This window comes from Carlito syrichta, unplaced genomic scaffold, assembly GCF_000164805.1.
Source record: "Carlito syrichta isolate Samal-C Ts95f unplaced genomic scaffold, Tarsius_syrichta-2.0.1 Scaffold308888, whole genome shotgun sequence".
In the NCBI taxonomy this organism is placed as follows: domain Eukaryota; kingdom Metazoa; phylum Chordata; class Mammalia; order Primates; family Tarsiidae; genus Carlito; species Carlito syrichta.
In genome coordinates, this window is record NW_007252984.1 from 524,932 (window position 1) to 538,110 (window position 13,179).

At 42.5% G+C, this 13,179-nt stretch overlaps 1 protein-coding gene across 1 annotated transcript in view; it reads left to right on the forward strand.

Annotated features, from left to right (window-relative positions):
• Positions 1-9,199, forward strand: part of MAP3K13 (mitogen-activated protein kinase kinase kinase 13) — a 23,323-nt gene extending 14,124 nt beyond the window's left edge. The window contains exons 6-8 of the mRNA XM_021716731.1: positions 4,046-4,116; positions 5,057-5,354; positions 6,748-9,199. Coding sequence (XP_021572406.1) covers positions 4,046-4,116; positions 5,057-5,354; positions 6,748-6,849 — 471 coding nt within the window. The 3' untranslated portion in view covers positions 6,850-9,199. The remainder of the gene's footprint in view (positions 1-4,045; positions 4,117-5,056; positions 5,355-6,747) is intronic.
• The last annotated feature ends 3,980 nt before the right edge of the window (positions 9,200-13,179 follow it).

Sequence of the window (13,179 nt, forward strand, 5' to 3'; positions counted from 1 at the left end):
CACTCCAGCCTGGGTGACAGAATGAGACTCCAACTCAAAAAAAAAAATTAATTAATTAAATTAAATAAAAGACACTTTTGTAATTTTCTGCTAGTCATTATATGAAAAACTTTTACTTTCCCTTCTCTTTCAATGTTGTTGAAAGATTCTCTTTCCTTTCCATGTTGTTGAAAGTATTTGCTTGGGGTATAGATTTTTAAAAAATTTTTAATTTTCAGGGATAAGAATTTAGAAGACAATTCGTGTGCAATTACTGGTGAGTTTGACAGAATACTTTTCTTTCTTTCTTTTTAAAATTTATTTTATTTTTATTTTTTATTTTTTTAGTTGGAGTCTCATTCTGTCACCCAGGCTGGAGTGCACTGGCACGCTCACGGCACTTCAGGCAATCCTTCTGCCTCAGCCTTCCAAGTAGCTGGAATTACAGGCATGTACCTAATTCCTGGCTAATTTTTTGATTTATTGTAGAGATGAGGTCTTGCCAAGTTGCCCAGGCTGGTCTCAAACCCCTGGACTCAGCAATCCTCTCCCCTTGGCCTCCCAAAGTGCTGGAATCACAGGTGTGAGCCATCGCACCCAGCCATATGGACTTTTTTTTCTGCCTGTTAACACTTACAAATGCTATTTCCTCTGAAGTGCACTTCCTACTTGAATTTGCTTGTCAGTCTTCTCATTTTTCACTTCAAGTAGCGTTGACTTTAGTGGAGCTTTCTCTGACAAAACTAAGGAGTTAATCGCTGTGTTCTGTGCTCCCAAAATACTATTTTTTGTTTCTCAGTATATATTAGGATTGTGTTTTAAGTATTTACTTCTGGCTGTCTTATTAAACTATGAACTCTTTTGAGTTCAAATTTTTTGTCTTGTTTTTTGTGCCTTAGTAGACAGTTGTGTTTTTTAATGTAACAGGTTCTAAATCAATATTTGTTGAACAAATGAATGGAAACTTGATACATCTATAAGCCTTTTAATAAAAATTTATATTTATAAATTACTTCATTATATGCAGTGAAGGTTGCCATAAAGTATTTAAAATGTTTTAAAGATTTGCCTTTATGCCGGGCTCGGTGGCTCAGCCTGTAATCCCATGCTTTGGGAAGCTGAGGTGAGTGAATTGCCTGAGCCCGTGGGTTCAAGACCTGCCTGGCAACTTGGTGAGACCTCATCTCTACAATAAATCAAAAAATTAGCTAGGCGTGGTAGCGTGCGCCTGTAGTTCCAGCTATTTGGAAGGCTGAGGCGGAAGGATCGCCGGAGCCCAGCAGGTCGAGGCTGCGGTGGTCAGGAGCGGCCACTGCACTCCAGTCTGGGCGACAGAGTGAGACTCGAACTCAAAAAAAAAAAAAATCACAGGCTTTGGAAAATCACGTGGTAAACTTGTTTAATCCAGCATTTCTCTCACCTGTTTGGCCATACAGCCTTTAAAAAAAAACAAACTACTAATCCTCATGAAACTAGCTTTCTTCATAATATGCTTTGGAAAACATTGCCTTAATTAATAACATCATGACCCAGCCATTTCCTCATCACTGAATTCTGTTTCTCTCCTCCTTATCCTCCAGTTGCCTGGGGTTTATCAGCTGTGAAGTGGACCACCCTAGGGATTAAGATAATGAGCCTGGAAATCAGACAGATCTTAGTTCAAAGCCAGGCTCTTCCACTTAGTACTGCTATGAACCTCTGTTTCCTTGTCTATAAAATGGGCCTAAGGTTGGACTCTGCCTCATTGATTGATATGAGGATTAAATGAGTTAATACATATAAAGCATTTAGAACAGGGCCTGGAACATAGAGCACCCTTTCAAAAATATTAGCTCATCTTACTACAAGTTAAAAAATAAGATTATGGACCAGGCACAGTGGCTCACACCTATAATCTCAGCACTTTGGGAGGATGAGGTGAGAGGATTGCTTGACCCCAACAGTTCGAGATCAGCCTATACAACATAGTGAGACCTCATCTCTGCTAATTTTAAAAATTTAAAAATTAGTTGGGTGTGGTGGCATGTGCCTGTAATCCGAGCTAGTTGAGAGGCTAAGCCCAAGAGGTCAAGGGTGTGGTTTGGAAAATCATGTGGTAAATTTGTTTAATCCAGCATTTCTCTCACCTGACTAAACCACTGCACTCCATCCTGGGTGACAGAATGAGACCCCAGTCTGGGTGATAGAATGAGACCCCAACTCAAAAAATTTTTTAAAAATAAATTATCCTTATATTTGGTATTTACTTAGATGAAATTACCCACCTCACAAGAGATTAGGTAATCTAGTGTGTCATGACACTGTGCTTAAGGACAGTTGATTTTTTTGTTTTTTGTTTTTTTTTGAGTTGGAGTCTCACTCTGTTGCCCAGACTGGAGTGCAGTGGCTGCTCTGACCACCGCAGCCTCGACCTGCTGGGCTCCGGCGATCCTTCCCCCTCAGCCTTCCAAGTAGCTAGAACTACAGGCACAAGCTACAATGCCCGGCTAATTTTTGATTTATTGTAGAGATGAGGTCTCGCAAAGTTGCCCAGGCGGGTCTCGAACCCGCGGGCTCAGGCAATTCACTCACCTCAGCCTCCCCAAGGCGCAGGATTACAGGCTGAGCCACCGAGCACGGCTGACAGTTGATCTTAAGTGTGACTGCTCTTATGCCCTTGATGTGAGATGAGTTTTTCTCTGTAAGGGAAGATCATCTTCTTGGCTGGATACTTACCCAGCCTTCAAGATCAACCTCAGAGCCTCAGTAATCAAGGGACTTTAACTGCCCCAGCCAGAGCTCCCTTATTGCTGCCAACATCCTGACTCAGTAAAAATACAGTAAGCAGCTGGGCTCAGTGGCTCAGCCTGTAATTCCAGCGCTTTGGGAGGCTGAGGTGAGTGGATTGCCTGAGCCCGCGGGTTCGAGACCCACCTGGGCAACTTGGCGAGACCTCATCTCTACAATAAATCAAAAATTAGCCAGGAGTGGTAGCACATGTCTTTAGCTCTGGCTACTTGGAAGGCTGAGGCGGAAGGATCGCCAGAGCCTAGCAGGTTGATGCTGGAGTGGCCGTGAGTGTGCCACTGCACTCCAGCCTGGGCGATGGAGTGAGACACCACCTAAAAATTTTTTTAAAATGCATTAAGCACTATCTTTTAATTAACAAAAAAATTGAATATATTTATGGGGTTAAGTACCTATTTTGTATGCAGTGTTGTGTTAATGGTGGAATTAGGAATATAATACAAAATATAGTCTGAACTTCAAATAATGTCTTGGTATATTATGTATACATATATATAATATTATCTAACTATAATAGTAGTGAAAACGTGATTGGTAAATTAAAAAGAGAAAAGTAGTTGCTGAGCTTTGAAGAACTGAAAGATCACTTTTTTGGTGTGGTCTTGATGACAGAGCCTGGAACCACTAGTGGCAATGATTATAAGAGACTGCCCCAAAATCCAAAACCTCCTCTCCAATTTCTGTCTCCGTCATTCATCTCTGGACACCTTCATGGAAGCTTCATCTCCTTGAGGGCAAATATAAAGTTTTAGCGGGGCTCGGTGGCTCAGCCTGGAATCCCGCGCCTTTGGGAGGCTGAGATGAGTGGATTGCCTGAGCCCGTGGGTTCGAGACCCGTCTGGGCAGCGAGACCTCATCTCTACAATAAATCAAAAAATCAGCCGGGCGTGGTAGCGCATGCCTGTAATTCCGGCTACTCGGAAGGCTGAGGCGGAAGGATTGCCGGAGCCCAGCAGGTCGAGGCTGCGGTGGCCGGGAACGGCCACTGCACTCCAGTCTGGGTGACAGAGTGAGACTCCAACTCAAAAAAAACCAAAAAACAAATATAAAGTTTTATTCTGCTCTACATGTCTTCCAGCATCTAGTACAGGCCTGCCATCATGGGCGCCCAGGAAAGTTGCTACCTGGATGGATGAGGATACAAACGTTTTAAGATGACATTCTGCAAACTACTACTAAATGCCTTTTAAATCTTTTACAGGTAGTGGGGGTTAAGGGCAGAAGGAGAGAAAGAGAGAGACTAAAATAAATAAAACCCTTTTCTCCTTGTTCTCCTCAGAGTGGAGATGACTCTTCAGAAGAGGAAGAAGGAGAAGTAGATAGTGAAGTTGAATTTCCACGAAGACAGAGGTAAAACCCACAAACACACATGATGGCTTTTAGTGGAATGGGGAAAAAATCCTGAGTTTGCCACACTCGCTATTGAACCGCAAGTCATTCTCTGAATGCCATCTTATAGAGAAATTTGAACTAACTGTGGCCATGTTTTCCCATTGTACATTCTGGCAGTTGACCATGCACAGCAGATCTAGTTCATCAGCGTTCATTTTATAGGCGCTTCAAGATGAAGAGTATAAGTACAGATTCAAGACTAAAACTGAGAATGCTGTGGGCAGTTTGTGAGGCATGGCCATGCTGTTTTATGGGTAATTTTATTAGTTTGTAAAGGGCCTCCCTGTGTTAGTCTGCTCTGGCTGCTATAACAAAATCCATGGATTCAATGATTTAAACAATAGATATTTCTCATAGTTCTGGGGACTGTGAAGACCAAGATCGAGGTGCCAGCAGATTTGGTTTCTGAAGAGGGCTTTCTTCTTGGCTTGCAGGCAGCCGCCATCTCTCTGTGTCTTCACATGGCCTTTGCTCAGTGCATGCACATTGAGAGAGGGAGGGAGGGGAAGGGGGAGAAAGAGGGGAAGGGAGGGAGGGAGAGAAGAAGAGACAGAGAGAATCTCTTCCTCTTCTTAGAAGGTCACCAATCCTATCCAATTAGGACCCCACCCTTATGACTTCATTTAACTTTAATTACCTCCTGAAAGTCCTATCTCCAAATATAGTCATGTTATTAGGTATTAGGGCTTCAACACAGAATTCTGTAGGGAACAAAACTCAGTCCATGGCACCTCTCTATTGTTTAAAATTAAATACTTTCTAACTACCTTGATATTTAGTCCTCCTCAGTGGCAGGACTAAAAACTAGATTATCTTTCACCAGGACTATGACTGACAGATTAGAAAAGGAAAGTGGTTGTTCTTATGATTAAGTACCTCTGGTTCTTTGTGATTCTAGACCGCATCGCTGTATCAGCAGCTGCCAGTCGTATTCAACATTTAGTTCTGAGAATTTTTCTGTGTCTGATGGAGAGGAGGGAAATACCAGTGACCACTCAAACAGTCCTGATGAGTTAGCTGATAAACTTGAAGACCGCCTGGCAGAGAAGCTAGATGACCTGCTGTCCCAGACACCGGAGATTCCCATTGACATATCGTCACACTCAGATGGGCTCTCTGACAAGGAGTGTGCTGTGCGCCGTGTGAAGACACAGATGTCTCTGGGCAAGCTGTGTGCAGAAGAGCGTGGCTATGAGGTGGGGGCTTCTCCCTTCCCCTTTCGTGGCTCTTCCCGTCCTAGTTCTTTCAAATCTCGAGGACCTTCAAATTTCATTTCGTATAGGCTACAACAGTGGCTTCCATGAAGTAAGTAGCAGAGAGATCAGCCGAGCTTCCAGAAATGAGAGCAGTTTCTCCCAAATTAGGTGCAGATATTAAAAAAAACCCTTCATTTCAAGATTGAACTCAAACATCACCTTCTCCCGACCCCATCACCCAACATGGCTAAAAGTCTGAGCCTCCTGACTCTCCCCTAGATGCTGCTATCACAGCACATGTAAAAAAAAATTTTTTTCTTTTTAGTCAGAGTCTCACTTTGTCACCCAGGCTAGAGTGCAGCGGCACACTCACAGCCATCACAGCCTCAACCAACTGGGCACAGGTAATCTTTCTGCCTCAGTCTTCCAAGTAGCTGGAACTGCAGGCTTATGCCACCATGCCCAGCTAATTTTTTGAATTATTGTAAAGATGACATCTTGTCAAGTTGCCCAGGTAGGTCTCCAATGCCTGGGCTCAGGCAATTCTCTCGCCTCTGCCTCCCAAAGTGCTGGGATTACAGGCATGAGCCACCGCACCTGGCAGACACTTTATTTCATATTCAGTACTGCCTTTGGAGAGGCAGGATAGTGTAGTGGTTTTAAGTGTATACCTGATATCTGACCGCATGGATGCAAATCCTACCCTTTCCACTTACCTACTGTGTGGCCTTGGGCAAGCCACTTCACCTCTCTATTGGTCAGCTTCCTTATCTGTAAAATGGGGATAATAACAGCATCTGGCTGGGCATAGTGGCACAAGCCTGTAATCTCAGCACTTTGGGAGGCCGAGGGGAGGGGATTGCCTGAGCCCACGACTTTGAGAACAGCCTGGGCAATGTGGTGAGACTTCATCTCTACAATAAATCAAAAAATTAGCCAGGCATGGCAGCTCACGCCTGTAGTTCTGGCTACTTGGAAGGCTGAGGTGGAAGTTTCGCCGAAGCCCAGCAGGTTGGAGCTGGGGTAATCGTGAGCATGCCACTGCACTCCAGCCTGGGCAATGGAGTGAGACTCTGACACAAAAAAAGAAAAAGAAAAAGAAAAATAACAGCATTTATCGCACAGGGTTGTTGAAAAGGTTAAATGGATTGACAGATACGCAGCACTTAAAGGGTACCTGGAGCCCCATAAACACTATATAAGTGGGGGCAGCGGGCACTGTTAAAATTGTCTTTGTCTTCTTTCTTCATAAGCCCCCACAAGGACAGAACCTGGTCTCGTTTGTCTTTGTAGCCCCCTTACCAAGCACAGTGCCTGTTGTGTGGGTGGTGATCGATATACACTAAGTGACAGCAGAAATGAACCAAGATTCTATTTTGTCTTGACTTTGCAGAACCCTATGCAGTTTGAAGAATCAGACTGTGACTCTTCAGATGGGGAGTGTTCAGATGCCACAGTTAGGACCAATAAACACTACAGCTCTGCTACTTGGTAACGAAGGAACATGCATCCTGAAGATCTTGTGACTGTACTGGCATTTCAAATCTACCCCACCCCAGACTTGGTCCACTCTCTCCCTGCTTTTTGCTGGGAAGAGAACTGCGCCTCTTTACTACCCTCGACATGAGCTGCAATAACAGGAACATGAGACTTCGCAAATCTCTGGAAAAAAAAATCCAAATGAAATTAAGTCTCACTGAACATTTCAATCAAGAATGGCAGGGATCTATTTTATTGAATATTCTAGCTACTGTAACATTGATATTTATTTTTGTTGACATTTTAACACTTTGTACTGTAAAGAGTGAACTATATGTGATACAGAGAAAGATACGATAATTTCTTGCAAAAAAAAAGAGAGAAAAGAAAGAAAAAAGGAAAGAAAGAAGAATTTAGGAGCAACATCCTTGGGAACTTGTGGGGCCAGGAGGTGTTATTGCCATTTGAACAGGGGACCAGGCCTTTTGGCCACAGTAACTGAAGAAGAGCCAGAGCAAGACATATTGAGTATTTTAGAACACAAGGAACAGCAAAAGAAAAGCAATCCCAGGTAACTTGTGAACAGACCACATTAAGTTCAACCAGCTTGTCCAGGTGGGTGATGGGAATGATTTAGGAAAGTTTGGTGACCGGGTACTTGCATCCAAGGTCCTTGAGGGCATGTGCATTCTCTAGAAGGGGAAAAAAGACTGTATATGTAGAAGCCGATTTCATTTCTAAAATTTTAAGCAGCATTTGGTAGTGAGACTTACTGATAGTGTCAAATCTTGTTTTTGGCAAATATGTCCCTTTTTAATGCTGTCATCGTCAAGGTACCAATGTGTTACCTTGACCAATGTGTTGATCTTTCAGACTCAAGTGCCGTTTTCTTGTAGCTCACTTCCTTTCTACCTGCTGACCAAATCCTACCCTTTCCATTTTTTGGAAAAGAGGGGTGGGGGATGGGCAGTGGTGCTGAGGAGAAAAGGATAAGAGAAAAAAGAACATCTAGAACAGTATTAGAAAAGCAAATGTAGAGTTTGAAAACGTACATTTTCAGGATGACCCATGGAAGACGGAATCACCCCTTCTCTGGAACCAGATTGCTTGTCTGCTAGAGTCATATGGATTCCAACAGGAGAACAGACCTTGAAGGCAGCTAGGATGTGTGTGTGTGTGTCCAGTGTCCAGTCCCAAACCATCCTCTTGCTTTTATTCATTAACTCATTCTATCTTGGAAGCTTTAGTGACTGGCTACCACTGTCAGAATAAAGGCAAAACAAGCAACTTGCAAAAGGTAACTCCTCTGCCAGCATAATAGCAGTTTTGTTAAATGTTACTTGTAAGATATTTTTCACTTCACTTGAAAGCTATGCAGTTTTGAGTGACTGGACTTGGAAATCTGTGGAAAGAACAAGTGATGCTGAGCAGGGATTGGGAAGATTTTTTACATTTTCAAAAGCATGAGGTCCTTCTTGTCTCCAGGGTCATGGGCTCTGAAAGCATCCCAAGGTACTTCATGGGGGTTTAGCTTTAAGAAAAACCATATCTGGAATTTTATATACAAATAGATGTTGACCTAGTTCCCGTCTCTGTCTCCAAGATAGGCTACTGTCAAACAGACTCACTATACTCTTCAACATGCATCATACTGGACTTTAGGAAAGACTTGCATATACCGCTATCAAATCATTCCTTGTGCACATGAAAGTGTTGCCCTGCCCTCTGGGTTTCATGATTGCATCAGCCAAAAAGGAAAGGCAGGAGGGAATTTAAAGCAATTCCTTTTGCTTGTTTGATCACTCCATTTGTTTACACTTTATGTTGAGACAGTGATTTAAAATGTAGTGTCTATAATTTCTTGTTCTTAGGTAGAATGAAGAAAAGTGTTTAACTTATACAGAGAGCAGTATTGTTTTCATTAAATTATTCCATTTTGTAAAAAATCTGTAGCTGGACTACATGAAAGACCTTAAGTTATGGCATTATTATCATTGTTATTTTATTTTATAATTTATCGTTCTCATTTTCTGTCAACCAGAAGATGTGATTTGCGATGTAGCACAATGATTGTGTTTTTTGCTAACCATGAATTATTATGGGTTTTATTATTTTAATGAAGGAATGAAAATGGAATTGCCATTTGAGAGCTCCTTGGTATTCATCTTAGCTGTATTCCTTAACTTTCTGTGAGCAACAACAATCATCTGAGGATGCAGTGTTCTGCCCTGAAGCGCAATGATACATTGTGATTTTGACTTGGTCATGAAAGCTCCTGGGTGAGCCGATGACTAAGTGGACAGACAAATAGTTCAAAAGCTGTAAACTTTCTCAACTTTCTTAGGAAATAAAATCATAGGATTACATTAGAAGCAAAAAGAGAATTATTTAATGCCCTGAGAGGAACAGACCTAGAGAGTTTCTACATGGGGCTCATGGATTCGTTTCAAGAATTGACAACATAGTTTGTAACCTCCTTCCTGCCAGATCCCTCAACACCAACCTTAATCAGGACTAGGAGGGAGACATATATGTATACACACACACACACACACACACACACACACACCCCTACACAGTAGTCCTCCCTTATCTGTGATTTTACTTTCCACAGTTTCAGTTACCTATGTTCAGCCATGGCTCCAAAATATTAAATGAGAAATTCCAAAAATAAACAATTTGTAAGTTTTGAATTGTGTGCCATTCTGAGTAGCATGATGAAATCTCACTCCATCCTGCCCTGGACGTGAACCATCCCTCTGTCCAGCACATCCAAGCTGCATACACTACCAGCCCATTAGTCACTTAAGTAGCTATCTTGGCTATCAGATCAACTGTCACAGAGTCATAGTACTTGTGTTGAAGTAGCCCTTATTTTGCTTAATAATAACCCCAAAGGGCAAGAGTACTATGCCTAATTTATAAATTAAATTTTATCATAGGTATGTATGTGTAGGAAAAAACATAGCACATATGGGGTTTGGACTGTCCATGGTGTCAAGCTTCCACTGGGGGTTTTGGGACATACCTTCCACAGATCAGGGGAGATTACTATATACGCCTATAAGAAATGCATAAAATGTGTAGCTATGATGTCATCTTATAACAAGACTAAAGAAATTCAAGGCCGGGCTTGGTAGCTCAGTCTGTAATTCTGCGCTTTGGGAGGCCGAGGTGTAGTGGATTGCCTAAGCCCACGGGTTCGAGACCCACCTGGGCAAGTTGGCGAGACCTCATCCTCTACAATAAATCAAAAAAAATCAGCCGGGCATGGTAGCGCGTGCCTGTAATTCTGGCTACTTGGAAGGCTGAGGCGGAAGGATCGCCGGAGCCCAGCAGATCGAGGCTGTGGTGGCCAGGAGCAGTCACTGCACTCCAGTTTGAGCGACAGAGTGAGACTCCAAATCAAAAAAAAAAAAGAAAGAAATTCAAGAAGGAGGCCTAGTCACTTAGAGGATCAAGGGCTGGAAAAGTACCTTGAAAGGCGTATTTTCTATCCTCTTGAGTTCAGGTCACACCATACTGTGAATCCTTCTGGCTCATGACTCCTTGGAATGGAGATGCTATCACTCAATGTCCTCTTTCTAGCCAACATAAAACACTGACACTTGAGTTTGTCCAGTTTTTGCCCATCTCTAGTGGCAACAAAGAAACATGAGGGTCAACTTCTATCTTATACCTTTCAGTGATGATTTTCCTACAAAACCCGCACCTTATACCTCATCATTTTGATCGTTTTTTAAAATTCCCATCTTGACTCTCTATTTTGCTAATGCCACACACTTTATCTGGAGTAACTGTTACAAGCAGGTCAGGTAGTAGATAGTGGTTGAATCTTCAGTCATTCATTGTATTGTCAAGAGTTGAATAAAGTTCACATTGAACACACTGTTTTAATAGAATTGACTAGAGGTTTCAGAGAAAAACACTGTCCCTAGTTGAGGATAAAAAGGGAAACACTTTTATCTGAGTTTGGTCTTTCACTGCCTACCTTGTGATAACCAGGAAAATCTCAAGTTGATGTCTATTTCTTTAAAATTGCACAGTCATCTGAAAAGTGTTGAATCAAAAGCTCAGGGAATTTATAAGCTAATATTTCAGTTCTGACAACTGTTCACCAGTGCTTCAAGTAACTTCACAAGGCCATGATTTCAAGCTTATTCTTAGATAGAAAGCTTAACTCCCTCGTAATGAATATCCACATTAATTTAGCATCTGTTTTGACTGATTGCAAGATGAGTTTTAATTTGTGTTGCAGATGAGTGTTTGGTCCTGATTTTCATGTTTCTAGATCATGATCTCTAAATAACAATTCCTCTTAAATTTGCTTAGCAGAGGGACTGAGCAGCCTGTATCCACTTTGAAATTATAATGGACCTCATCACCACTGAATTTAGACCTGTTTGCAAGATTATAGGAGCTCCTATTTAGAAAGACAAAGATGGGTAGCTCTATTGTAAGATGATTTGTTATAGTGTCTTTTAAATATTAGTATCAACAAATCTATCCTCCTAGAATTAAGGACATTTTAAATAGGATTTAGTAAGTGCTGGATATCAGCTGTAGGGCTTCATTGTGCTAAATAATGCCCCTCTCCTTTCCTAAGTAAGAGATATGATGGTTTGGATTTTTTGGTGCCAACCAGGCTATTTTAAATGTCTTCTCTCACTGTGAAGCATCGACATCCTTTGAGAGTAAACGCATCCTTATTGATCAGATGATTTGCTCTTTTTTCTTCAATGCCCTTATGTCTCTCTCTCTCTCTTTTTTTTTTTTTCCTTTACTTAAAACATTCCTACTTGAACTTCCTGGAACTGGATTCTCCAGAGCATTATATTTGGAATCCAAGGAATTTCCTGCCCTGATCCGCAGTTGTGTACTGTTTTGTTTTCCACTGAGCCAGAAACCAAAATACCCCCACATACCACCATCTACCACTTCCATCCCCAACACCCAAGACTAACACTGTCTACTGAGCATCTTATTCTTCCCTGCTGAGCTGACACAGCCTCAGAACCTCTCACAATATAGCACGTGCAGCAGCAATGAATTGGGGTATGAGGGAAAATCCACTTGCCATCCCAGACTGAAACTTGTAATTAATTTCCTGAAGGTGGATTGAGCTCTTGAGGTAGGCCCGATGGGAGGATGACAGGCTCGCACCAGCCTTCTCCCTGTGAATCGCACCCAGGGCTGTCAGGGGCAGTGCCATAAACAAGGGACAGGCCACATGCCTCTCCCCACTGCCCTTTCGGACTACAATTCCATTTGAAGAATCACCAGTCGCTGATGGATCAAATCCCAAAATGTCTCTTCATTCACATCATTACAACATCGTATTGAATTAGCATGTTCCTCCCCTTTTATAAACAGGGTTAATGTGTTAAGTCCCAGTCACTTGCTTCTTCCTTAGATTCTGTGAAACGAATGTACCAAATCAATGTGACATTCTGTTCAAGACTTTGACTTGTACTGTCAGTATGAATTTAGTGCCTTTCCAGGCAGCAAAATTTTTCTTCTTTGCTGATTTCATAGGACAAATGTCCCAGTATGCTCACACCACCAGTGTTAACCAACCTCACAGACTGACGCATTAGAATCTTATTAGTCTGCTTGTTTGCATGTTACAACTGACGCTGCAAATGCCTCATCAAGTTGAAATGAACTAGGCTGCTAAGTGGAGGACCCTTGAGGTACCTGGAGCATTTCTCAGGGACAGGTGGCAGAAGAGGGGAGCTCTGAAACAGGGATACACCAAAGGAGTTGGGTTAAGATTTTTGTTAACTGTCACGTGACCAGGGCACGATGGCAGAATTTCTCACAGAGCCAAGCCCCAAGTGGATGGCAAGGCCACTGTAAGGAAACTTCTGGCAGCATCCCAGGCCTGCTCTCCAGAGCCACTTCACAGCACTCAGGGGATCGCTGGCTCCCAGCCCCAGGCTGCTGCCCAGTGACCAGGTGGACAGGGTCTTCCAATGGTTGCAGGCCAGAGGGCACCCGACCAGAATGTGCAAGCTGTTAGGAAGATGTCCCATCTTGACCATATCATCTGGTGATTCTTCCCCTCCAGAATGACCCTGCCTAGACTCTGGAAGTGAGAAGACCCTCTTTGATTCTTGATTACAATAATTTGCACTCCTATGAGTTTGGAGCAAATGAATTTCTTTTTTTGAGGTTAAGTCTCAAAACGAACTCCCTTGTCTGCCACCCCTGTGGTCCCCAGTGTTTTCTGATGTGGGCTCCCTCTTTGTATTGAACAGCAATGGGAACAAGAATGACTATCAAAGCAAACAAATGCATGGAATTAAACAAAACGTGTACTTCACCGTTTTCTGGTCCTGTCTTT